General features: G+C 41.0%; 1 protein-coding gene across 1 annotated transcript; it reads right to left on the bottom strand.

The window, feature by feature from the left end:
- Nucleotides 1–8,802: 8,802 nt before the first annotated feature.
- Nucleotides 8,803–25,811, bottom strand: SLC45A2 (solute carrier family 45 member 2; the record flags this gene model as incomplete). The annotated part of the gene is made up of 9 exons (XM_079548319.1): nt 8,803–8,916; nt 10,516–10,597; nt 11,011–11,231; nt 14,197–14,402; nt 15,388–15,511; nt 16,153–16,296; nt 20,373–20,689; nt 23,791–23,967; nt 25,373–25,811. 9 exons carry the CDS (start codon nt 25,809–25,811, stop codon nt 8,803–8,805), a joined length of 1,824 nt encoding a protein of 607 aa, XP_079404445.1.
- Between the last annotated feature and the right edge of the window lie 883 nt (nt 25,812–26,694).

The raw sequence follows: 26,694 nt of genomic DNA, 5'->3' as shown, positions 1-26,694 counted from the left end.
TTGAATTATTTTTGCCCGAACTCTAGCAGTATAAAACATAAAAACCCATTTATTTCCTGTCAGTACCTCTTTCTTTAGAAATTTATTGCTTAGTTGAGTGCCTGCACAGAAAGCTTTTATTCAGCGGGTATACATGAGCTTGGGCAGGCATCAATGCAGATGTAGTGCAGCTCAAGGACATTAAGATTGGCAGCTTGGATCTGTAATTTCAATGAGGGTTATTTCACTCCTGCTTTGGAAGAAAACTCTGATTGAGGTGTACAGAAGGCAGGGGGTATTAAATAAAATACTTTTCTTTCTCATGATTATTTAGCTTCTTCCATACACTATCTCAGCATCAGCTACTGCAGTAGAGGTTGATATAAAGTCTGCAAGAAAAGGCTGGGCAGTCAGTTAACTTATTCCTTTGGAAAAGCGTAGCTGCTGACATGCCTTACATATCTTCCCTAGTTGCAGGTTTTTTTTCTTCTTAGAATAGGCACTTTCAGTTCCAAATGAACTTGCACATGTGTTCAGATTTCTCAAGCTTCTTTTTGTGCATAGCCTTGGAGTCATTCCCAAAACCTTAATTGTAAAACATAGACTAATGAGATGCCAGAGTAAATTGAGGGGGGAAAAAAAAAGAGCTTGCCTCCTCCCTCCCCCCCCCCCCGAAAAAAAAAATATCCAAACACACAAAAACAAACAAAAAACAACAGCAACAACAAAACACCTAAAACAAAAACAATCCAAAATAGAAGCAAACAAAAACTGACCGGAGACAAAAAAGTTTTGCCTTTTTTTGTGCAAGTGTTTTTAAACTTTGACCTATACTCTTAGGAAGCACTAGAAAAGGTTAAAGTGACCCACAGCAGACTGTCCACTTTGGGAAACAGCAAAATAGAGGAGTTCGTTCAGATGCTAACTCCTTTCCTCACTCGCCTGTTTACTGTGAAAATGAGGTAGTATTTCTCCAAGGGGTCTGTGTTGTTCCTTGCTCAGGCCAACACTCACTGTACAATGATCAGGTTCAACTTTGACTTCCAGCGTTCAACTAAGCTTTCTACTTTTATTCAGAAGTGATGCCTAACCTCATGCTGAATGAAATTCAAATCCAGAGGAAAAATGACTCCTCTCTGCATTTATGAAAAAGACTCTGATCAGCTCAGACAAAAAATATGAAAATCAAATTCCTTCAATTTCCTTTTCAGACCAAAGGTTGAAGCTGAGATAGTAAAGCTGCTAGTTATTTATATCCACCAACAATTAGTTCTGATTTAAAATGACAGGGAAATCACATCTGATACACCTGATAATCCTCTGTGAAGATACCATTTGTTTGGTGGATAAGAGGAGAGCAGCAGTTGCTGATTATCTCAACCTAAATAAGGCTTTTGATGCTCTTTCCCATGACATTTCACAAAATCCCAGTCATAAGGGCAGGAGGGGCTTCTGGAGACTTGCTAAAGCAGGTTCCCTAAAAAACATTGCATAGGAAAGCATTCAGGCTTTTAAAAAACGTTTTGAGAGAAAGAGACTCCACAACATCTCTGAAAAGCCTGTTCCAGTGCTCTATCACCTTCAGAATTCAAGAAGAACTTTTTCATCTTCACAGAGGAAAGCAAAGATGAAGCAGAATAGTCTCCTGCTCCTTGTCATGTTTCTGGGCACCAGTGAAAAACCCTGACTCATCCATTTGTTATCTACTCTTCAGATACATATAAGAGTTACAGAATCACAGAATCACAGAATTGTAGGGGTTGGAAGGGACCTCCAGAGATCATCGAGTCCAACCCCCCTGCCAAAGCAGGTTCCCTACAGCAGGTCGCACAGGTAGGCATCCAGGCAGGTCTGGAACATCTCCAGAGAAGGAGACTCCACCACCTCCCTGGGCAGCCTGTTCCAGTGCTCCGTCACCTCACTGTAAAGAAGTTCTTGCACACATTTGTGCAGAACTTCCTATGCTGCAGTTTCCGTCCGTTTCCCCTTGTCCTGTCTCCACTCACCACTGAAAAGAGTCCGTCCTTGCCATTCTGCCCCCCACACCTCAGATATTTATAGACCTGGATCAGGTCCCCTCTCAGTCTTCTTTTCTCCAGGCTGAACAGACCCAGTTCACTCAACCTTTCCTCCTAGGAGAGATGCTCCAGGCCCTTCACCATCTTTGTGGCCCTCCGCTGGACTCTTTCCAAGAGATCCCTGTCTTTTTTGTACTGGGGAGCCCAGAACTGGACGCAGTACTGCAGATGAGGCCTCACCAGGGCAGAGTAGAGGGGGAGGATCACCTCCCTCGACCTGCTGGACACGCTCTTTTTAATGCACCCCAGGATGCCATTGGCCCTCTTGGCCACAAGGGCACACTGCTGGCTCATGGCCAACCTGTCGTCCACCAGGACACCCAGGTCCCTTTCCGCAGAGCTCCTCTCCAGCAGGTCATCCCCCAACCTGTACTGGTGCATGCAATTATTCCTCCCCACATGCAAGACTCTACACTTGCTTTTGTTAAACCTCACCCGTTTTTTTTCTGCCCAGCTCTCCAGCCTGTGCAGGTCTCACTGAGTGGCAACACAGCCTTCAGGCATGTCAGCCAATCCTCCCAACTTCGTATCATCAGCAAACTTGCTGAGGGTGGCCACTATCCCCTCATCAAGGTCATTGATGAAGACGTTGAACAAGACCGGACCCAGCACCAATCCCTGAGGAACACCGCTGGTTACAGGTCTCCAGCCAGACTCTGCACCACCAACGACGACCCTCTGTGCTCTGCCAGTCAGCCAGTTCTCAACCCACCTCACTGTCCACTCATCTATCCCACACTTCCTCAGCTTTGCTATAAGGATGTCGTGGGGGACAGTATCAAAAGCCTTGCTGAAATCAAGGTAGACTACATCCACTGCTCTCCCCCGATCCACCCAGCCAGAGACAACATCATAGAAGGCCACCAGGTTGGTCAAGCATGACCTCCCCCTTGTGAACCCATGCTGACTACTCTTGATAACCTCCTTTTCTTCCAGTTGTCTGGTGTTGTTGGTAAGGTTCCCTCTCAGTCTGTTCCAAGTTGAATAGTCTCAGATCTTTCATCCTGTCCTCATAACAGTGATGATCCACTAATCATTTTTATAGCCCTCCTCTACACTGATGAAGATATTAAACAGGATCGGACTCAATAGTGATGCCGGGGGAACACCAGTTACAGGCCTGCAATGATCACAACTACCTGAGCTCTTCTGGTCAGGTGGTTCTCAGTCCACCTCACTGTTCATTCATCTATCCCACACTTCCAAAGCCTACCTTGGGTAAGGATATCATGGTAGACAATGGCAAAAGTCTTGCTTAATTCAAGGTATACAACATCCAATGCTCTACCTTCATTTACCCATTTTGGACATCCCAGAAAGCTACTTCGTTGGTCACCACGATTTTCCTTGGTGAATCCATGTGGACTACATCTGATAAACTTCTTTTCTTCTGATTGCTTGGAAATGACATCCAGAGTAAGTCGTTCCATCACCTTCCCTGCTGGAAGGTGGGCTGTTGACTGGCCTGTGGTTTCCCAGGTTCTCCTTCTTGTCCCTTCTGAAAACTGGAGTTACTTTGGCTTTCCTTCAGTTTTCTGATGCCTATTCTCTTCTCCATGACCTTCCATAGAATAGCTGATAAAATATGGACTAGATAAATGGAAAGTGAGCTGGATTGAAACTGGCTGAATTGTTGGGCCTAGAGAGTTGCAATCAGCAGCATGAAGATCACTTGGAGATCAGTGAACAGAAGAGTATGTGAGGTCAAAAAACCAAAACCAATCATGTTCAAGACATTACCAATGATCTAACCGTGGAACAGAATGTATCCCACCAAATAATTCAAAAGTTGGAGTGGCTGATATACCAGAATGTTTTGCCACCACCATTCATAGGAACCTCAATAGATTGAAGAAATGGGCTGACAAGAACCTCAAACAAAGAAACTGCCATGTCCTGTACTAGGGAATGGAAAGTGCCCACACAACAGTCAGGCTGAGGCTGAGTGGTGGAGAAGCTGTCTGGCAGAAAATAACCTGTATATCGTTTTGGACAAGTTGCATATAGGCCAGAGAGGTTCTCTTGCAGCAAAGAAAACCAACAGCTTTCTAGTTAGAGCATCACCAGCAGGTCAGGGGAGATGATCCCGACTCTGCTCAGCTCTGATGAAGCCACATCAGAAGTGATGTATCTAGTTTTATTCTCTCCAGTATGAGAGAGAGAGAGAGAGACTTACTGGAGGGAATTCGTCAGTGAGAGACCATGAAGATGACTGAGCACTTGGAGTACCTGACATGCAAGGAGAGGCTGAGAGAGCTGGGACTGGTTAGTCTGGAGCTGAGCACACTCAGGAGGATCTTATCAATAAATACCTGCTGGAACCAGGGTTGTTGAGGAAAAGAAGACATACCCTGACTTTTCAGTGCTATCCAGAGAATGGACAACAGGAAACAGGCAGAAACAGAAATTCAGTATATTTCACCTAAATGTAGGAAAAAAACTTTTTAAAATCTTTTTTTTTATTATTTTTTTATTATTTTTAATGATATAGTCAAGCACTGAGGCAATGTCTCCATCTCTGGAGGTCCTCAGAAAATGACTAGCCGTATTCTTGAGCAGCCTATTTTAGCTGACTGAGCCCTGAGCAGCAGTACTGGATTGAACTTTAAGCCCACCCAGTTCCAATGGCCTGCCATGGGCTGGCTGCCCCCCACCAGGCTGCCCAGGGCTCCATCCAACCCAGCCTTGAGCACCTCCAGGGATGGGGCAACACAGCTCTCTGGGCAGCAGTGCCAGTGCCTGAGTAAGTAACTTCTTCCTAACATCTAACCTGTATCTCTCTTCTTTTAATTTAAATGCATTCCCACTTGTTCCATCACTATCTTCCTGTGTAAAAAGACAATCCCTTCCTACCAGAAAGCAACATTTATGTATTGAAAGGATGTAATGATTTTTTCCAGGAGCCTTCTCTTATCCTATCTGAACAAGCCCAGCTCCTTCAACTGGGCTTCATAAGAGAGGTACTCCAAATCTTCATGACCATCTTCATGACTCTCCTCTGGACCTGATTCGACAGCTCCAGTGTCATTCTTGTGCTGGGGACCTCAGACATGGGTGCAGAACTGCAGCTGGGGCAGTACAATCCCCTCCCTGTCCCTGCTGCCACCCCTCTGTTGGTGCAGCCTAGGATACTGTTGGCCTCCTGGGCTGCAAGAGCATGCTGCTTGCTTATGTCCTGTTTTTGTTCATCAGAATGCCCAAGTCCTTCTCCACAGGGCTGTTCTCAACGAACTTTTCTCCCTCTCCACACACATCTCTGGAATTGCACCAGTTTAAATGCAACACTTCACATTAGGCCACGTTGAACCTCATGAAGTTCACATGGGCTCAGTCTTGTCCAAGTCCCTTTGGATGGCATCCCTTCCTTCTGTTGTATCAACTACACCACACAGCTTGGTGTCATCAGCAAACATGCTGGGTGTGCAGTTCATGCCACTGTCTCAGGTGTAGACTAAAATCTTGGATTTCAAGCACAAAAAATATCAAATATTACAGAAGGAATTTAAAGACACTGTTCAGAAAGGAACAACATTCTTTGATAATGTGCCATCTCTCTGTCAGAGACAGGGTAGCTTTAAAAACTGTTTTACTGCCAATGTTTGCAGTGTTACAGTGATCAGTATTTATTTCTTAAGGTCCTGCCTATTGGGATTAGGCATTATGTTGGAATATTAGCTCTTATTTAAGAAACAGTTGTTTCAGCTCTCCTTAAAATACCTGGAATCCCATAACTTGCAAATTGTATTTTATGATGGTATTTCCTGCATGAAAATAACAAACAAACAAACAAACAAAACCCAAAATAAGACAGCACTGAAAAAAAATAAAACAAATGAGCTGGGATGCATCTGACTTTATATTGTGATCTTCCAGCCATGCAGCTCCAGACTTTGGATCCCAGCTTTTAGCAAGTGTTACTTCTGGAACATTGTCCTTTCTTACATGCCAGTGAGACCTTCTGCTTAAGACTTCCAGTAAAATTTCTGCTATATTTCACTTTGTCCCCAGCTCCTATTGATGACAGAAGCCCTGAAAGCAGAGGTTACAGGGAGTGACAATGCTCTTGTCCTGTTCCTACTACACAATGCACCTTACCTGTTAGGAACTAATGCAGCAAAAATTAATCTGCCATCCAGTTGGTACAGTTGCACAGGTTTGACTCTTAGTGCTGTATGTTTCTAAAGGCTTAATTTTAGTATGAGGTACAAAGCACCTGGACGGCTCCTAATGCCTCCAGTCCATATACCAGCATCTTAATTAGAATCATGCTGCTGGCTTACAGCTAATAGCAAGCAAACTTTTATTTATTGTCTACACACAATGGAAAGCGCCTCTCTAAAAGGAAGCTTAGGAGTAGGATAAAACAAAGAGGAGAGATTTAGTTTAGAAAGTAATGCAAGAGAAGGCAGTGCATGAGCTCTAGAGAAGTGCTATAATGCCTTCGAACACTGGGGGGCAAGCAAGCACTCAGCCTTAGGGATGGAAAGAGGTACTCGATGCTTAGGAAGACAGCAGGTCCGTTCCCTTTCTCCCCTGGAGCATTCTCGTCTTTGATGATAATTCCTTTCTAAAGCAGTCCTTCCCTCCAGCCCAACACCCCCCTTAATTCTGCAAATAATTACATAAAGCAACACAAGGCAATACTCTCTGGCTGGATGTATCCGCACAATGTGCAGTCATTACTTTTAACATACAGGCAAAAGAGTAGAAAAGGGGAGACACTGTATTAATTTTCAAGAAAAAGCTTTATGAAATGCAACTAATGAATACACCTTGAGTAACTAAACAAGCTTACATGAAACTGAAAAAGCATTATAGAGAACTGAATTGTGAATTGCTTTTCAGAGGTTTATTTTGCTCAAGTAGCTTCAAACATTGCTTAAATGAACAAAAGAAGGAGCAGGTATGGAATGAGAAATGAATGCTGGAAACTTACAGGGGAAAGGTTTGTACATAATGTTCATACAGCTTTATCATGACAAAAGTAATTTGAACACACTTCATCACAGATACTTTCACCTTCTTCCTGCATGAAGTAACTCATTTTTCAGTCCAGAATTATCAAACATCATTGCCACACATAGTTACGCTGCTTTCTCCCTATCTTTTGACATACTGTAGGGGCTGGTAGCAAGTTGCAGACACCAGTGCTGAAACTGTGAATTTTACCAAGCGAAGATATTAGTGATTCATGACTGAGAAATTGTCACCCATAAACCCCTTTTTTGCTAGTTCAAAAGTCAGAGAAATCTATTGAAATCACTGAGAAAAGATGAAAACCGGGGAAAGAAAAAAAAAAAAAAAGAAACTGTGACATAACTAATATTGTAGATACTCTTTGAAGAGAATCAAAACTTCCTCTAACATTTCAGTTATGTAACAAGCCAGTTTATTAAATTGGAATAAATGAAAAGCACTTCTAAGAGAAAGAAAAATGAAAGAGGTGGGAAGATGGCATTGTTTCCTGCCCCTTTTCATTAAACCACAACCAATTCTGTTAAAGTGGGAGGGAGGAGGGATTGATTATTGCAAAATATCTGCATCTTCATCTAGGTGCATCATTTGTCTAAACACAAAATGGACCTTTATTTGATTATATGTACATGGAAACAAAACTACAAAGATCAGGTGAGTCCCATTTAACTTCAAAACTCATGTTACTGCAATAAAAGCTGATATTATATGCCTTAACTGAATATACTGATAATTCATTTCAAGTCCTAAACTAATGCAGAAAGAGATCGAAAAGGTGGAACTTCTTGAAGTAATAGCATCACAGTGAAGTTCTTCAGTGCCTATAATATATTTCAAGTGCTGAAAAAAATACCTGTTTTCTCCCTTCTCATGAATTTGCAACATTTTAAATTATTTTCAGTGAAATATGAAAAGTACTTTTGGCTTTAGAATGAGCACCTTCATAAATCTTCAGTTTTAAATAATGTTTTTCAAATTGCACTTCTTTTGTTGTTCTCTTGCCTTCTGACAAAGACACATTAAGATGGACGTAACTTTAAGTCTTAGAATCAAATATAGGACGAATTTCGAAGAAAAACTGAATCTACTCTGTTGTGTGTTCTATAGATTGTAATTCATTTTAAAAGAAAAGATAATGAGAATGATGACATGAATGTTTGGAATAGTATTCTCTGAGCAAATTTGTAAATAAAAGAATTGATTTATAAATTAATGACGTCTCCCTTCTTCTTTCAGGTTCACGATTTTGATGTTGCTACAGATCTCAGTCACTCTGGATTTGAATCAGTGCCAGCTTTTGTTTTGTATAAGAGAGCAGAAATAGCAACAGCAATTTGAATTTCAGTGTTCTGATTGCACTAAGCCTCAAGGAAAATATTGACAAAGACGTAAATAAATGCTGCCAAGTTCTTTCCTAGAAATTGAGCATTACATAGTAATTCGTCCTCAGCTCTTAGAAGATGGGCCTACATGCTGCTTTTGAGTTTGGTAGTCCTGAACATCTCCTCCTTTCCCCGTTTTTAGCCTTTCTCTTTCCTTAAAATTTCCTCCCCCAGGGAGATAGTGCATCAATGGAAAATAATGATGACAATAAGTGAATTGAGATTAAAACCATCCTTCATTTTCTGTCTTTCTTCTGTTTTTTGTCCTGGTTGCGCCCTTGTGTTCCAGTCATCCCAGTGCCCGCAAAATACCCACAGAATGTTCCAAGCACAGCCCCATGCCCCACTCTTTCAATCTCTTCTATTCTGTGGGTGTAACATGAGAGTGATTAATGAGGAACCTCCAGGCAGAAAAAGCCGTGGACCACAGATTCTTCACAAGGCACGATGAAGGAGCTGTGCAGAAAAGCAAGGTCTGCCATGAACTGAGCCCCACTTGGGGCCTGCAATGGAGATACAACCACCAAGAGAATGCAACTGAGGTTTCCACAGGGTTGTTATTATATACATAATATATAAGTATATATATTATATATATAATTTTTATAAATTTATGTAAGAGAAATTGTATTTTTTTTCCTGAGAATAAGTGGCTCTACCCTGGTTTTGAAAACAAAAACAAGGTTGCAGTTGGTGAACCCGTGCAAAGGCTTCTTCTCTCCCTCAAATCCAACCATTTGTACGTAGTGGTGCCTCTTTACTCTGTATGTCCCTGCTCCAAGAGCTAATCAGCTCTGAGATGATGGTGTTGATCATACATGTGCAACATGTGCTTAAAAACAAACAAAGAAACACAAAATCCTAGCTGGCAACAGTTTTTCTCTGTACTGCTATTCATTAACAATATTGCATTAGTGGACATCTTCATGAGGAGTAGCAAATGGGTATGACAACCTCCAGAATGGAGGAAGTGCAGCCAAAGTATAGCATACCATTTTCGCAGACAGTACTCAGAAACTTCATAGGTATGAAGCTCGGTACTCAATTAAATACAAATAAGGAGACTTCAGGATTTATGGTAGAAGTTAGAGGTATTTTTGTACATAATTCATGACGGACTTCGCAGAACTCAATTAATTTACAGTAGTCTGTAAAGAACAAAAATAAATCAAAGCTATACGTATGGAAATGCATATGCATGGAAAATAGAGAAATAAGATAAACTGAATATTGTAAAACTCAGTGTCAAGATTTGAGTGGTGTACCACCATGGACGTAATTTTTTGTGTGCCAAGTTTATTTTTTCATTTATAAATGAAGTCATGAAGCTAGAGTTTTAAGAGAGAAGGAATGGCAGGTGTTTCCTGTAGATCAATTGTGTAGGTGCCTAAACAAAGATTTGCAGAGCAGCCTTAGGCAGACTTTAATGACAAGCTCAGTCAGTGCTGTCATTTCAATTATACACAAACAGCAGGACACAATAAAACAATAACTTTACAGATATATTTTTAAGCAATAAGCTTCAACTTTTTTTACACTCCAGCCACCTTCCATGCCCAAACAGGATTTCATGGCAGCAGGGAGGTAACTTATCCCCTTTAACAATAGCATGAGGGCTGCTTCAAAAGTAATGCCTTCTATTTTATTGTATTGGCTCACAATGTCAGAGGTGGGTGTTGGTGCTCTGGCAGCAGAGGCTGAACTTTCCCACCATATTCTATTACATTTAGTTGCAACAGATGGCAGCAGAGGGGCATTTTGACTAAATGGCATCTGACATGGAAGTGCAGATGAAGCAAAGGTGTGTCACTGAATTCTTTTGTGTGAAAAAACATCACCCATTGACATTCACCAACACTTGCTGAATGTTTGTGGAGATCAAAAGAGTGGATATTGGCATGGTTGTGGGTGGTGCGACAGTGGGTCATCTCCACTGATGAATGCAGGCTTTCTTCCATCACTGGCAAAGATATGTAGCTAATGGTGGCATTTTGCAGGTGAGAATTTGCTCTATCGAAAAGTGTAATTGTCTCTTTGAACCTGTCATAGCTTTTGTGGAAATAAATAGGAGGCATTACTTTTGGAGTGACCTACATACTAACCATACAACATGATGGCACATGACCTCTGACACCTGCTTGATGCTCCTGCATCTTTAGACCATCAAAAGGAATATCCCCAAAACTAAGATAAAAATGAGAAGAAAAAAAAAAAGTTTAATCTTAGCTCTGTTCAATCAACTTCTTCAATTCAACACATACTTCATCTATTCTCTTCCACAAACTGATAATGAGTTTCACGATGACTCCTCATGTAGGGTATCAACATACCACAGGCAGATGTGTCTTCAAGTGTAATAGCATGTCCATGCACTGAGGTCAGCAGGAAGGCAGTAGTAAAGCACTCAGAATGGAGAAGCTTTCTACCTGAGGCATTAGGCAACCAATTTCATCAAGTCTTCACTTTGTGGTTAAGTGATGCTCCGTGATTGCAGCTGCTCCAAGCAGGTAAGGGAGGAGGAGGTACCAGCAGTACCAGCATGGCAACAGTGCTGATCTTCTGGGTTTTTTTCTTCCAATTGTTTCACACAGTCTTACCTCACATATCGAACACAAAAAGCAACAAAGCAGCAGCCAACCAATGCCACCATTGATGCTGAAATCACAGTGACTGCACTGCCGGCAACACTGACCAAGAGACCAAGGCCCACACCAAGGATGATCTGTGCCAGCTGGACCATGCAGGTGAGAGCAGCACAGTCAATGCCCTTGCCTCTCCCGTGCTCCATGCCTTGTTCTTTCTGCTGCAGATTCAGGTCCTGGAAATAAACACAAAACAAGACTTAAACAGGACTTAAACATAAGCTGAATCCCTCATGCCATGGCATCCAGATGCAGCAAAACAGGCCAATAGCTCTCTGCTTCCTTTCTGGTTTTAGTGTCTGACCCACAGAGGTTACAAAATTCAAACAGAGATTGTTCAAGTGATAATGATTTTTCCAAACTGTCCTGTTTCCCTCATCAGTAACTTTATCTCTTCTCTCAAGGAAAGAACTGAAACTTGATCAGAAAAAATGACTGCTTCCTTGAAGTACAGCTCTACTTGAGCTCTGGCAAACTAGAACAAGAAGAAAATTTCACATGGCAGGACACCTCATCAAGAATATTTTAGCTCCAACTCTCACATGGCTGAATCACAGAATCACCTAAGAGTAATGGAGTGGAAAAAAAAATAGAAAAGACCTTCAAGGTCAAGTCCAACCATACAGGGAGCTTCAGGGGAATACTAAATCATACTACATCCCACAATTTGTTCTAATGGAGCTCTGTGATCTGAAGTTATACTAGATGCTCTGAAGTTACGTCTCAGAGCATATGAAAGAGTTCAGTATTAAAACCTAAGTGTGATGTTTTTATTGCTAAAAAAAAATTCTGAAAATGAATGAAGAGACAAATTCATCTACATACAGAACACCATCGTTAATTATTTAAATTAAAATTACATACATATTTGAGCAAAAGCCTTCATTTATGGTATATGAGCATCTCATACACAACCTCACATGCTGTGAGGTTTGGAGAACACTGACTCAGTTTGTTTAGAGCTGCAAGACTCCAACCAGGAAGATCTTCAAAACTGCACTGGACAAGACCATGGACAACCTGCTCATGGTGACATTACTTGCACAGAGGTGTTGGACCAGATGATCTCTGGAGATTTAGATCTCAGGTTTAATTTTGTGAACCCTTTCCACAAAGACCTATACTATTTCACAATATAATTACATGATGATAACTAGATGTTTATTGTTCTTGCTGCTGTTTGGCAAGGTTTGCATTGTAACAGACAGTTTCCATGCTGTACTCTAGCTGAGCTGCTCTTTCCTAGTATCCAAATGCTCTTGACTGTGATTAGGATGCTTTCTGCAACACCTATTACACTGCCTTTGAGTTTTACCACACAAAGCAGCAGAAGACAATAGTGCCTACCTAATCCAGCAGGACTGAAAATGAATTAGGGTCCTAGGGAATGGCAGTGTGGAACAGGAATTGAAATGGCAGCAATTTAAAACCCAGCATATGATATTGGTAGGTTGTACACTAAGGAAAGATGTCTGTTCTTTGTTCTAAAATAATGCGGTGTTTTCAATTCAAGACACAGGTTTTTTTAATTACATTTATTTTGTTGGGCTGTGCCCAGCATTCCCATATGTCAGTTGTTCCTACCACATATTATGAATGTGTAAGTGAATGCAATTTTGCACTTGACGTTTCCTTTTCTATCATACTTTTTCTATCATCTCATACATTATAGGAGATTTAAGACAAACCAAATTCTGTTAATGTCAGATCTAACATATGATTGTCATTTGTCAAACGTCACAGCCATTTGCCAAGTGCTCCTATAAATGACATTTGAAGATATTAGCTTATTATATTTTAAGTCCATGTACACTTCAGCATATTTTATTTCACTTTTGTTTTGGAACAGGTCTGATTCAGAACGGGGGTGTAATTTTGCCTTTATCTCCTCTCTCTGATTTGGTTGTCTCAAGGTCAGGATTGTGATCTCACCCTAAACTGGGTTCAAACCTTGCACTTTTTAAAATCTGTCTGAAACTCTACATCGTAATTCTTCCTTACTGGAAAGAACAGAAATTAACTGAAAAATGATTAAGCAGATCTATGAAATATTTAATCAATTTGAAATGTCCTCATAGGTTTCTTCGACTAATTTAGAGTTTCCTCGTGTTCCTCATTCAGATGGTGGTGTTGAGAAATCATACAGAATAGTAGGAGGTACTCTCAGGGGCTTAATATAGTCCCATTTCAACTATGTTTTTTATAGCTGGTTTAAACTGTCTTTTGTTGTGTTTCAGTATTTTCTTTATTCAGTTCTCCAAATGCCACTGGACATAATGAAAACTTTTCCTTAGTTCTTCCAATTCTCCTTTATCCTTCTTGTTTCCAACTTTCTTACTAACTTGCTAGAATGTTTCCATTGAAGACTACAATGCCTTAAAACACATGAAGGTCCAGCTGAGCCTAGAAACATGACATGAGGAACTCAGGATTTTCCAGATTCCCTTCGCAAACAGAATGTGAGGGACCAAAAAGAATGCCAGAAGAATGAGAACACAGAATACAACTTTCTACAGAACTACACAAAACTTTTTGTACTTGAACTGCATATCTTTATTAGATAATAGGTTTTCGTAACACTTTGCAGTTAGCTAAAGCTTCTGGTAGCCTTCACAGGGTGGTTATTAACCCCAGGGACTCAGAAGTCAGCTCCTCAGCTAACATGAACCAAACTCATCTTCCCTGAAGTAACAGCAGCTACTCGTACTGAGCCCCAGCCGCCCCTTTACTTTTAATGAGTACAAAAAACCTTAGTAATTTAGATTTTATTCTCAGGCAGGAAATCCTTGAAGACAACACAGGTTGGCTGGATCTCTATAAGTAGCTTGCAGCCTCAGCACATACTGCAATTGGCCTTATCTCAGTTGTGATTATTCTTTGTCTTAATGTGGGACTATGGAAACTCTCTGGAGCTGGGGCCTCAGCTGAGGGCTGTCATCTAGCTTCAACACAGCTTATAATATCAGTGTTGTTTAATAAAGATCTCTATTAACAGAAACTTTCTGTTCATATCATGTCACCATAAACAGTTTGAAATTTATAATTTTAAACCCATTCACCCTTTCTACCAATGTTCAGCCAAAATAGACTAAACAGATTCAAACAGACACAAATTTGCCCTTTCTTACACTTTCGGCTTACCTCTTCTTCTTTGTGATACTCTGCAATGAGCTGGAACGGCACAGTATACAGAGTGCTGGACATGACTCCAAAAAGTGAACATAGAACCAAAGTGGAATAGACATTGGGAAACAAGCCAATCAACCCAGTGCCTAGTCCAAAAAGTAGGTATCCAATGAAATAAAGTCCCTTTAATCCTGTGTATGGCAGAAGGACTTTCTGCAGGTCTGTGGAAAGAAAGAGAAACTGTTGCCAAGAGTGAATCAGAACAAGCAACATTTCATCAGGGAATTCATTTAGGAGTTTTGTTTTGTAAGATGCAGTGAAGGGGAAAGGCTTAGTGATTTTAAAAGTTGCTTGAAATTACTGTGGTTACAAATTTGCTGCAGAATGCTTCTTTCTGATACTCTTACTCTGGCATAACCATCTCAGAGAAGTAGTTAACAGCGGTTCTGGAAGGACCACCCCCATGGACAACTTCAGACATTTCTGCTGTTCAGTTACAATAAAAACATTTGGCATCAACCTCTGTCTGAGCTCAGAGTGGTGCTACAGAAATGCCTGTAGTTGAGCTCCAAATGGGATTTCCCTCAGGCTCTTGTAGATGCTCGATTCCCAAAACACTACTAGTTTTTGGATTGTAAGATATATATTTTTTTTATTCTGAATGAGAGCTATGGTAACATTTATCAAGGAAACTTGCTAATATATTTACACACAATTTTGGAGAACAAGGTCTATGTTTTTGGCAAGGCCTTCCATGTAATTATAAAAAAGTTTATTTGTGAGGAATGCAGATGGCAAGAGGCCAAGAAGGGGCCTTTTGTAAACCTATAGCTACAGGACTGCTAGGTGAAAAAGCATCTCAGAATGATGCCCACAGCATCCATTTCACTCTGGCTTTTGGCTTTAAAATGATTTTCGGTGCTCAGGGTCAATTCACATGAAGGACAATGCCTTTCTCCCAGAGAGACACCTTTTCATGTCATCCAGGCAAGAACTGCTCATGCTAAGATACAGGTTTCTAATGCTGCTGAGAATGTAATACTTGTTAAAATTTCCATGGGGGGTGGGGGAGGGGGGAAGACATCAACAGTTAATTTGGCAACTTTTTTTTTTTTTTTTTAAGGAATAGTGAACAGCAAAGAGGTTTTTGTTTGTTTGTTTGTTTGTTTTTCATAACAGTGCTGGAGTACATTCCTAGATACTTACAAGAATAGGCTGAAGATGCAATTGCATTGATGCACAACCCCCAGCATCCAACCTCCACTCCTCTTCTGTAGGTATGGTAAAGTGTGGAGTTATGAGAAGCATAAGGACTACCCTGGTACACAACCTAAAGAGACCACGAAGATCACAAAAGGCAAGGAATTATTGCATGTATAGAATACCTCCTACAGAAAGACTGGCTAGCACCCAGGAAATCTTTCAACGAGTGCCCTCATCACCTCTGTGTTGTGCTCTGTATTTCACACGCATTTCTCCCAGACTCTCACACACCAGGCTCTTCCTCATTTCCTGCCCTTACTTTTGCCTGTGTTAGCCACTCTATAAATACTCATCTGCTCTTTTTTCTTTGGGTGTTTCTCATTTTTTATTCTCCTTCTCTCTCCACTTCTGCCTTCTTGCTTAATCTGCTTACTCCTAACTTAGCTACAATGATTTCTTTTTCCAGACCTACCCCCACACACTCAATTTTTTCCACTCAGTCAATCCCTTATTTGGCCCCTTATCCAGGCGAGCAAAATCCTTTCTTCTATTTCTTTCTTCTTTAGTTGTTCAATACACTGAAGGAAACAAAAACTACCTCTTGTTTCTTCCACAGAGAGAGAAAAATCAAAAACACTAAGGCAAGCAAATGTAGAGTTATGGGGAGCCAGAGTCATGTCTTCAAGTTCATAACAATACCTTCATTTGGTTTTGATGGAGAAGGAAATGCTATGAGGAGAGAAAAGCAAGAGGATTTTACACTTTTACCTGTCCCATGAAATCCGTGAAGAAGAGCATGTTGGACAGGAAAGCCATCCATCCAAAGAGGTGGCTCACACACAGATAGCGATAATGGGATGGCATGCTTAAAAGAGTCTTCAAGAGTGATTTAAGTGTCATCCGCCTTTGAGCCTAAAAGCAAGTATTCAACAATAATATTGCATGACAGCCCTTAATGCCAATAAAATTCTGACAGTACGTGGAGAAGACCTCTGTGTCTTTTCATGTTAAAATTCCAAAGTTATTTTGTTTTTGCTAGAATGGGTTGGTTGGGTGCTAAATGTCCTTCGCTACATATTTGATTTGTGGAATCGTTGCCTAATAAAGTCATCTGAAAAATGACAGGGACTCTCCAAGAGCTGGGGTACATCACAGTGGTATTTCCTGCTTTACCAGTCGTTAGGATTATTACTAGGCAAAACTTTCTGCCGAAACAGATTCAGTGGAGTTTCAAAAACCAAATCAAAATAAACCAATAAGCACCAAAAGAACTTCTTCCTGGGGGACAATCAGCTTACCACTGCAGATTTAAAGCTGCCATAGAAAAAATGAAACTCAAAAATATTTCCTCAGAATTAAAACACATCATCTGTAGAATACTGCATTTTTTTATAGTTTCCATTCCCTACTAAATTTTGTGTTCCACCTATTTTGGTATACAACCACTATGAAATTTTCTCTATGGACTGCATCCTCCCTCAAAAAGCAGTGAGAGACAGTGATTCGTACCAGGAGAAGTAGCACCCAAAACAGGAGATGCAGCAAAAACCCTACTCGGTCCAGTACCTGAACATCTCCAGTCTTGTGGGAAAAACAACACATTTCAAAATCAAAACCTGGTGGGAATACATTAAAAAAAATCTCACTGACTGGGAAGAAAATTCTGACCATCTTCAATGTTCTATTTTATCTCTTTCTCCTCATCTGAACTTTCTGCTGAAAACCTCAGTCTCTTTTTCAATCACATTCATTGGTGTCATAGTTTCAGGTGGGATGAAATTGTTTTCATCAGTGTCTGATATGATGCTGTTTTGGCTCTAGGAGAAGAACAATGTTGATATAACACACAGTGTTTATAGTTGCTGCCAAGCAGTGTTGTACAGAGACAAACCCATTTGCAGCAAAGGGCCTAAGGACTTGGGAAGGAGCAGAATTAGGATGGCTCACTTAAAACGTCCTGAAGGGTATTCCATAGCATACAACATCGAGTGGAAGGAATTTGAAGGGAGCTGGAGAGCTTGTCTCACTCTCTTGCACTGCAAGGGAGTGAGCTGGGCATCAGCTGAGAGGTGGTGAGAAATTGCTTGTGCATGAGTTGCTATATACATTCATATACACATATTTATTTGTCATCATTATTATCCTTTTCATTTTCTCTATCATAGTGAATAGTTTTACCTAAACCCATAAGTTCTGTTAGTTTTCTTCCTTTTGATTCTCTCCCCATCCCACTAGGAAGGGCTGGAGTGGGCAGAAGACTGTGTGGTGCTCAACATTCTGCTGGGTTAAACCACAACAATCAGATCACTGCTATCACTTGATTTTTCTCAGTACATCATTAATTCCTTTCAGTGTTCTAGCTACTTTTCACAGCTCTGCCTTTTGAACTAGGCTATGCTGCAAGCTGCTCTATGAAAGATCACCACATATAAAGTTAGAAAATATTTTACTCCAGTGAGAGGTTTTTAATCCTCATAGGAATTCATTTTGCTGACTTCTACCTTGAACTGCATACTGTGTAAAACCCTTGGAATTTCTCTTGGCATCACTGTCTTTTTTAACTGTGTTTTAAACAGTGAAAATTATAAATTCTCTACAGTTATACAAATAATAATAATAATAACAATAAATCTCATACTGACTCATTGTTTCAAGGATAATTACTATTTTTTTACTTAGCTTATATAATTTATTCAACTCTTCCACGCAGTTATTTAAAATAGTCTTCCTAATCTCAGTATAATGTCAGGGTACTATAAGGAACACCGCTGTAATTACAAATGATAATTTGACATCTAGAGAGGAATGTTTGATCTCTATTTAGATATTTTAGAAAGTGGAAATGGAAAAAAGTGTTTAATGCATACATTCAATACTTAACAGCAAACACTTTCTACACAGTTATTTGTAAATGAAGTTCTGAAGTCTGCCTCTGTTTAAGTGGTTTATCCTTCAAAAGTTCACAATACCCAACCCATTCCCCTATAAAATCATCACAACTTAAGGCCTAAGATGACTATTATGGATAGAGAGGGATCCATAGTAGCGGTTTTACAGCAGATCCTCAGTGACTTTGCACCAAAGCAAATAACAGAAGTAGAATAACTTCGGATTTTTATTCATACTGTAAGGGATCAAATCTCATTAATAACCTTGGAAGCAATTTGTATGCAAGAGCATATTCCTTAATTTAGATGAAATAGGGCCATGATGCCCACCGTGAAATAAAAAAGAGACAGGAAACCAAACCATTTCTTCAAGGAAGCAATTACAGTGATGAATGAATTTGTAAAGCATGTGCCACAAGAGACAGAACACTTTGGTGGTGAGAGCGTCTAGAATCTATCCAAGCCTGGACACATCAAAGGAATATGAGACAGATCAAAGCTCAGCAAACGACAGGCTGTCCAACTGAAAACTTACAAAGGAGGGCAATTGCACAAACTGGCCCACAGTAAACATCAGAGCTATACCTAGGGTGTCAGATGTTAGTGATTCACTGGGATTCTTGCCAAGCCAAAGGCTACCCCAATCATCCCCTGCTTCCCTGGCTTCCTGCAAGGAATGTTCTCTGCAGGGGAAATGGCTCTTTTTCATTCACTTTCCCTTATTTCAAAGCCCATGCTGACCAGTCAGTGCAACCAAGCATCTCTGACAATTCAGAGAACAATCAGAGTGAATAGTGCTGGTGAAGTTTACTGTGCCCCAAGCCGGGTGGGTAAGCAGGAAGCACACTGCAGCGTGCCAACCATGCTCTGCTAACAAACTGTTGCTTTGTTTGTGCATCTGGTATTCTCATCAGTTAGTGCCCATCTTTTAGTCTAGCTTTTTGTAGTGTGTAGTGTGATGATACTCTTGTTTGGTTTAGAAATAACAAATGCTATTAGAATACAAATGATAAATAGTAAAAGACAATAAATGAATTGTAATGGTAGCTTAAACTTTAGTTTAGGTTTCCATCATATCTAACTTAACCACCTGAGTATTCTTGGTAATTTTTAGCTGATTTCCCAAGACTTGTATATACAATATATACCTAACAAAGCTAAGAGATAAGAAGTGAAGTTAAAGCAACAGGTGACTGTTCCATTATTCATTGCCATACTTGGATACAGACATATATTAGCCTTTGTGTGAATAGGATACCATGAAAGTGCAGAGAGGATTCCTGTTGATGACTTTTAGTGGTGAAAACCACTATCTGTTCCTAAGACTATCCTACTTATATCTCTCTAGATGTTTTTCAGGTAGATTCACCTTCTCCTAGCTGTCTTAAATTGCAGCAATCTCTCATAAGATCAAAAAATAAACAAACACCACTGATTACTTGAAGTACAAGTTCCTCTCTGCCATCTCAAAGTTATGCCAAAGGCACAGCCCCAGCAACACTTAAAAATAAAATTAAAATCGCCCCAGAAGTGATGTAGTATTGTTGCTTAGGCAATTTCAGACAAATCAGTGTCATCAATAAATCCTCAGTGGAACAGCGAGTGGCAGCCAATGGAGCATGGAATGAACTTTCATGTACTATATGTATTAGTACATTGATTTCAATGGGAGTCACAGATTTATATCAAATATCATTGCTCTGTAGCTCCTGTCCACAATGTGATGTTAGTTCTATAGGTACTAATAGAAAACTTAGATCCTCTTGACAAAATTTAGATGGGTAGGATATGAAGAAACTGACACAGACTAGAAAACTGTATTTGGCTCTCCCTCAACCCTGCCAAAGCATCAGAAAGCATCAGGACAAGTTAGTTTCTGTCCCACTTGCTGGAAATACCTTGTAAATAACCAAAGAGAAAAGAAAGACTTTGATCTGACCCTTTATCCAGGTCAGAAGAAGAAAGAATCCAGAAGGAACATTTTTCTGAATATGTGTGTGAAAGGACTCTATTTCAGTTAGCCAGCAATAGCTAATTAAAAGGCTGCTGATGGTCTTCAATAATGAAATGACTGGGTTATAAAATCGTCTCTGTTCTTACCTCTGTACACGATGTGTCAGTACCTTTCTTCGGCTTACTTGTAGCATTTAAGTCAGTACATGATAAGTATCCTTTCTTGATTTCCTCTATGGAGCTGTACTTATAGGGCTCAGTCACTTCCAACAAGAGCTTTGTCTCTTCATTGTCATACCTGAGTGGGACTTCAGGAATACTGCGTAGATGTACAATAAGGCAGATGAGGAAAACCAAGGCTGACAAGAGGAAAATCACCTGGAATTCTGACGTCAAGGTGTATCCTAGTACAGTTTCACCCCAGTCCACAGCACCTGTCAGGTAGCCCAGTGCTCCTCCTAAGCCTACAGGGGAGAAAAAAGGTGAAAGAAAATCTACTGGCATTTATAAATAAACAGTATACAACACTTGTGTGTTTCCCTCTAGAAACAGTGTGATTCCCTCTAGAAATGACCGAATAATCACTCCTCAGATATCAGGATATTCACTCCTCAGGTGTCAGCATATACAAGAAGTATCAAAAGAAATTGGAACTCAGAGGTAATCACACATACAAGCACCTATCAAAATATGAAACAAGATATCCTCAGGTCTGGAGAGAGCTGTGCAAGGGCTCTCAAAAAAGATCTCAATATATAGCAACATGGGACTCCATCATTTTTCCAGCAAATACTCTGCATGACTCAGAAACACTTCCTTAAGGCTGTCTTTTCTCTGAAACTGAAAAATATTAAACAAAACTCTACTGGAATGTGCTTTTTAAAAAGCATTCATGGAACAAACAATTTTTCTATTATATCAAGCAGAGTTTGTAAATTGTACCTTAGGTAGATGGCTCTAGGCGGAAATATTGCTTCCATGTGACTTATCTTTTCAAAAGGGACTACAATTAAAAACAGGGTTTTGTAATCCCTGAAATCCAAGTATGTCTCCACTAGGAGAGACGCCACTATGTCTCAGTGTTAATAAAAGAAGAATTCATTCTCTTTTATTTATTTATTTTTTTTTTAAACAATTTCTTTCTTTGCTGATAGGGCACACAGTTTGAGAGGCACAAGGAAGAACACACTGCTGCATTCAGCACATGCTTCCGGTAGAGAAAGCGCTTGTCCAGTCCTGCCCTCCCTGGTATCCAGGTGGCTCAGGAGGATGGAGAAGTGGCCCAGCACAGAGCATTTGAAGGATTGGAAGCATTTCTACCCTTCTGCTTAGGGAACTGAAGAAACGTGTGGTGGAACCATTCTGTGCAACAAAAAGAAACAGAAATAACAAGGCTTACATTTGCCTCACCTAAAAACCATGGTACTGTAATTCCATTCTGGGTTTTCTGTACTTATTTTCCTCTTACGTGTGATACAGCCCTCCTTTGTTATGTCTAACTGAATCCTGCAGGGCCTGTATCACTGCTTGTTTTAATGAAGAACAATTAAGCAGTTAATGTCTTCTGGAAGAAAACCTACACTCAATGTTTGCACTGCAGCTCACATTTGATGCTTGAGGGTTTTTTTGCATATTGTTTTGACTAAAAGTAATCATGGCATTGGAATGCACAGCCTGCAAGTTGTATCAGATATATACCATGTGTCTTCTTTTTGTCTCAGTGGTCTTGTTATAACAACAATACACTTAGTTTCGCATTTAGACTTAAAATACAGAGAAGGTAGACTGAAGAGCAAAGTCTTGAGATGTTTAATATAAAAAGAAGGAATTAAATAGTGGAAAAGTGATTAACTCAATACACAAAACAGAAGCTGGAAAAATGAAGGAGGAAGGATGCTTCTCTTGTCTGAAAGAGATAGAAAAAAGGAGTGACAAAAGTCAGAAATGTAGAAGATAGATAATATGATTAAATTTTAGGGAATGCAGTTTAAAAGCAAGGCCAGTAGAATGCTGGAACAGGCTTCTCCGAGAGAGCTGTAGACCACTCTCATGGGCAGACTTGACAACTAGAACCATGCAGATGTGGCACTGAGGGTCATTGTTAGCGGGCATGGTGTGGGTGGATTGATGGTTGGACAAGGTGATCGTAGTGGTATTTTCCAGCCTTAATGTCTCTATGATTCTATGCTTCAGGAATGGGCTGGGCAATCACCTATTCAGAAGGGGTTTAGGCATGCACAGCCTTGCTACAGAAAGCATGCGGTGTTGGTCCAAATAACATGGAGAAATCTGTCTGTCCTATATAATGCAAGTTGCCATCACCTCCATTTGCAGCTTGCCATACAAATGAATCAGTTCAATCCATAGCTCTAAACGTGGAAATAAAAACTTTTTAATAGGAAAAACAGCAAGCAGATTTCTGGTGTAGACAGGAATGTACTTCACGACTTGCTCCTCATTCTGTCCAAACAAGTGATTAGAAAAATTTGTGTCTGTTTCTAAAGGCTAAAACTCATTTAAACTCCACATGGCTTTCAGGTTCCCCTAGAATCTGTGCCCAGGTTCAGGATGCAGCTATTTCAAATATCCAAAGTCTGTCCACTGTCAATACTACTGTGTATCACTGTTGGTACTACTGTGCTCTACCAGATGAGTGAGGGGCAGCTGAGGGCCCTGGGTGTGCTGGGCCCGGAGCAGAGGAGCTGAGCAGAGGCCTCATGGCTGCTGCAGCTCCTCACAGGGAGCAGAGGGCAGCGCAGATCACTGCCACAGAGCCTTTGTGCTTCTGTTCTTGCTACAGCTCAGCAAAAATCTGCATCAGCATAGGCTGCATGGCTTCTTATCTTGCCTGTTTTTTGCCCAGTGCTGTCACAGTGACTGGTCCCATGCACAGCTGGGAGTGGTGCCATGCACTTCCTGAGTCACATAAGAGGTACACAGCTTTATGTGTGCTCCTTGTGTGTTTTCTCAACACAGGACAAAGCCTTCTGTTTGGTGCAAGTTTTTTCCCTCTGCAGCAACGTTACAAATGTCTAAAGACAACCAAATGAAGCTTGAGCAGAACTCATTTTGTGGAAGTTGAGAAGCTATGAATGTTACATAGAATTTCTATTTCTATACTGGCAGGCACCAGATGTAGGACCACCGCTGAAGAATGGATGCCGGCTGCACTGCTGCATGTTTGCTATGTCATGAGCTGAGTAAAAGATTTATTTGTACGGCAAGAAAACAAGTCACTTCCCTAACTTTGGCTTCATCAAAACTTGAAGATCAAAATAAAATGAATAAATACTACTTTATTTATATAATAGTTAATTGTTCTTAATTGAGCCACGCTATTTTACTGTAAATGGTTAGGCCTGCAGCCTTCTGCAGTAGAGATCTTGCAGCAGCAACCACAAGCTGCAGTTTTCTGTAGCAGTGAAAACCCAGCTACAACAGACCCGTGACTGAAGCACAGAATCAGATGATCAGTTCATTCAAGATTAGTACATAGAGGTTACAAAATCCATGCAATTTCCTTCCCCTCCCTCCAAGTAGGAAGGAAAAGAAGGGATATGAGTACCTGTAAATAGGGCATGATAATGCAGACCCTTCTCTTTATCTTGATGAGAGCAGACATCAAATAAATATGCTTTGATGGGGCCATCAATAAAGTCAGCTGCAAAATCAAAAAGCACTACTCCCAGCATGGTAATGACTATTGCCCATGTCCGCTGCTTGTCTCTTTCACCGATGAAAGCTACAAAACCAAAAAGACTCTCATTGTGACAGCAATACCGCTCTGTTTCACAAAACCTCATTTTATCTTCCAGATTCCTCCAAATCTAAACAATGCTTAGTTATGCATGAGGGACCAGTGATACCAGATTGGCATCTGACAAGTGGGATAACTGGATTTTGAGTCTGTGCAGCACTGAGCTGTGCTAGCTCTCTTTGAGCCATGGATCAGCAGAATCACAGAATCACAGAATCACAGAATGGCCATGGTTGGAAGGGACCTCAAGGATCAGGAATCTCCAAAGCCCCCTGCCAAGGCAGGGCCACCAACCTCCCCATTTAATACAAGACCAGGCTGCCCAGGGCCCCATCCAGTCTGGTCTTGAACACCTCCAGGAACAGGGCATCCACAACCCCTCTGGGCAGCCTGTTCCAGCACCTCACCACTCTCTCTGTAAAGAACTTCCCCCTGACATCCAACCTCAATCTTCTCTTTCTCATCTTAAAGCCACTTCCCCTTGTCCTGCTGAAGCTCTGAGTATCCCCAGCTTCACAGTCAAGAGCATCAATCACCTTTCTTACTCCTTTGCACTTCCACTGAATGCTCTGTTAGCCTAAAACACGTTTTTTGGAGTACATTTTTGTTTTATTCAGTTTGTCCCACCCTTCCACAATTTTAGGCAGTCAGGATTGGCCTAATATTTCTTCCTGGCTAAACAATTACAAATACATGCAACAGCAATGATATCCAGGAACAGAGAACAAAACAACCTGTGAAAACACGCTCCTCCCCCTGAGGAGGAGCCACCAGTCACAACAACAGCAACAATTTTCCAACAAGTCTTTGAGAAGTAACATCTCAAGCTGAACTAGAACAGTGCCTAAGGATGTCAGTCCTATTGGATTTGCACATTCCAGGTGCATTGTTTTCATGGAGTTGTGACTTCTATTGTTCATCAGCATGACACATTCCTGAGTCAAGCCAGTGCTGCAATAATTTAAGATAAACGTTTTGAATGTTAACTCAAGTAAAATAGGAACTAACACTGATTTAGTTAGGATGCGTACTACATCATATGAGCAATATCAAACACTTAACACAAGAAGGCAAATTTTAGCTATCAAATACATCTCTGCGCCTAAGCAGTGCTTCATTGTATGAACTGATCAGGCAGAGGTCAACATATAATACTGCAATCACATGCATGAACTACTGAACATTACGTACAGGGTACATAACATGCAGCATTAGGATTGAACATGAACAGACTGCAGTGTTCTTAAGCTCCTTCAGTGCAGCTCTGTAGTGTGATACCCAATTTTAACACCCAATTTTAAAAGGAAAAAAAAAAAGAACCCCATCCTTCTTTCCAATTCAGAGCAGTAGGATAAGTTTTGTCTGTCACCAGCACATTCCCCTCACTTACCTGAGATCATCTCGTCCCCATTGAGGTACAAAGCCATGCCTACCAGCATTATGATGCCCAGACCCAGAATGTAAGGTCGCCTCCTGCCCCAGCTACAGGTGCAGTGATCACTGGCAGAACCTGCCACGGGCTGCAGCACGAAGCCCAGGATGGGGCTGATGAGCCACACCAGGCTGTACAGGTTCTTGGGCAGCCCTACACTGAGCAGCACCGGCGTGACAAAGGCAGCCTCCACAGCATAGCAGAACTCCCTTCCGAACATCGCCATGCTGTGCATGATCAGCCTTCCTGTTGCTCGCTGCTTGGGCACCAGCACTCCAGTCCTTGCCGTGGAGAGGTGCACAGCCTTCTCCTTCCCTCCTGAGACATCCATGTCTGCCTTGGCCGCATCAGAAGGGTGTGGAGGAGACTCCTGAAAGCTCTGTTCCGTTAAGGTCATTGCTCTGCCTATGCACAGCGCTCGGGCAGGTCAGTGCTGCCTGGTGTGGCTGACATGGAGCCCTGATCATATGCCGGGTGCAACCGCTCTGTTCTGGGGGAGGGACTCACATACTTTCATGGCTCCGCGATCACAAGTTATGAAGGAAGGGGGCGGGGAAGTGTGTGTTAACATTAGCAGTTCTGTGCTCTAGGGCGTTTGCAGAGCTCCCAACTATCCTAGACTAATGGGAACACACATCACATGGGAGAGATGCAGGATTAGCCTGACACAAAGCCAGTCATTCCTTTTACTGCTGCAAGTCAGTGGTGCCACCAAGAATGAGGAAACCTCATCTTTTCATTCAGCAAGAGTGCTGACCTGCTGCAGGCAGGGACATAAAAAGGCAGACATCCAGGAAAGATTTCAACAGACTCCAAGAAGTAGACCTACCTGTTCTAGAGTGTCAACAGCAAACAAAAAGCTTGATAGAAATCTGTCAAATCTGGCAAATATTTTTGTATATGTTCTGTGCTACTCTCAGTACAACTGACTATTCTGTCCATTTCTGAAAAGCAAAGTGTATTGTGATGACTGAATGTTTTTTTTTCTTTCTGGAAGCCTTACTGGGCACACATATATTTGGAAAGCAAACAGAAGGCTTTTAAAGAAATCTACAGCAACATACCAAAAAACCCACCGCTTCAGGTGAGCCACCTGACTGAGGCAGCTAAAGTTAATGGCAGTTTTTGTAACAGCACCAAATTTTGGATCAGAACCTAAGTGTGCTGAAGATCATGCTTGGCTATATTTACTCTGCTCCAATACAATCAGATGCATATGACTCTAAGCAAATTCTCAGATCTTAGTGTGGAGCAAGGAACTGGATTTGATGATCGCTGTG

This window comes from Tetrao urogallus (assembly GCF_951394365.1).
Source record: "Tetrao urogallus genome assembly, chromosome: Z".
Lineage (NCBI taxonomy): Eukaryota > Metazoa > Chordata > Aves > Galliformes > Phasianidae > Tetrao > Tetrao urogallus.
This window is presented reverse-complemented; position numbering and strand designations above follow the sequence as displayed.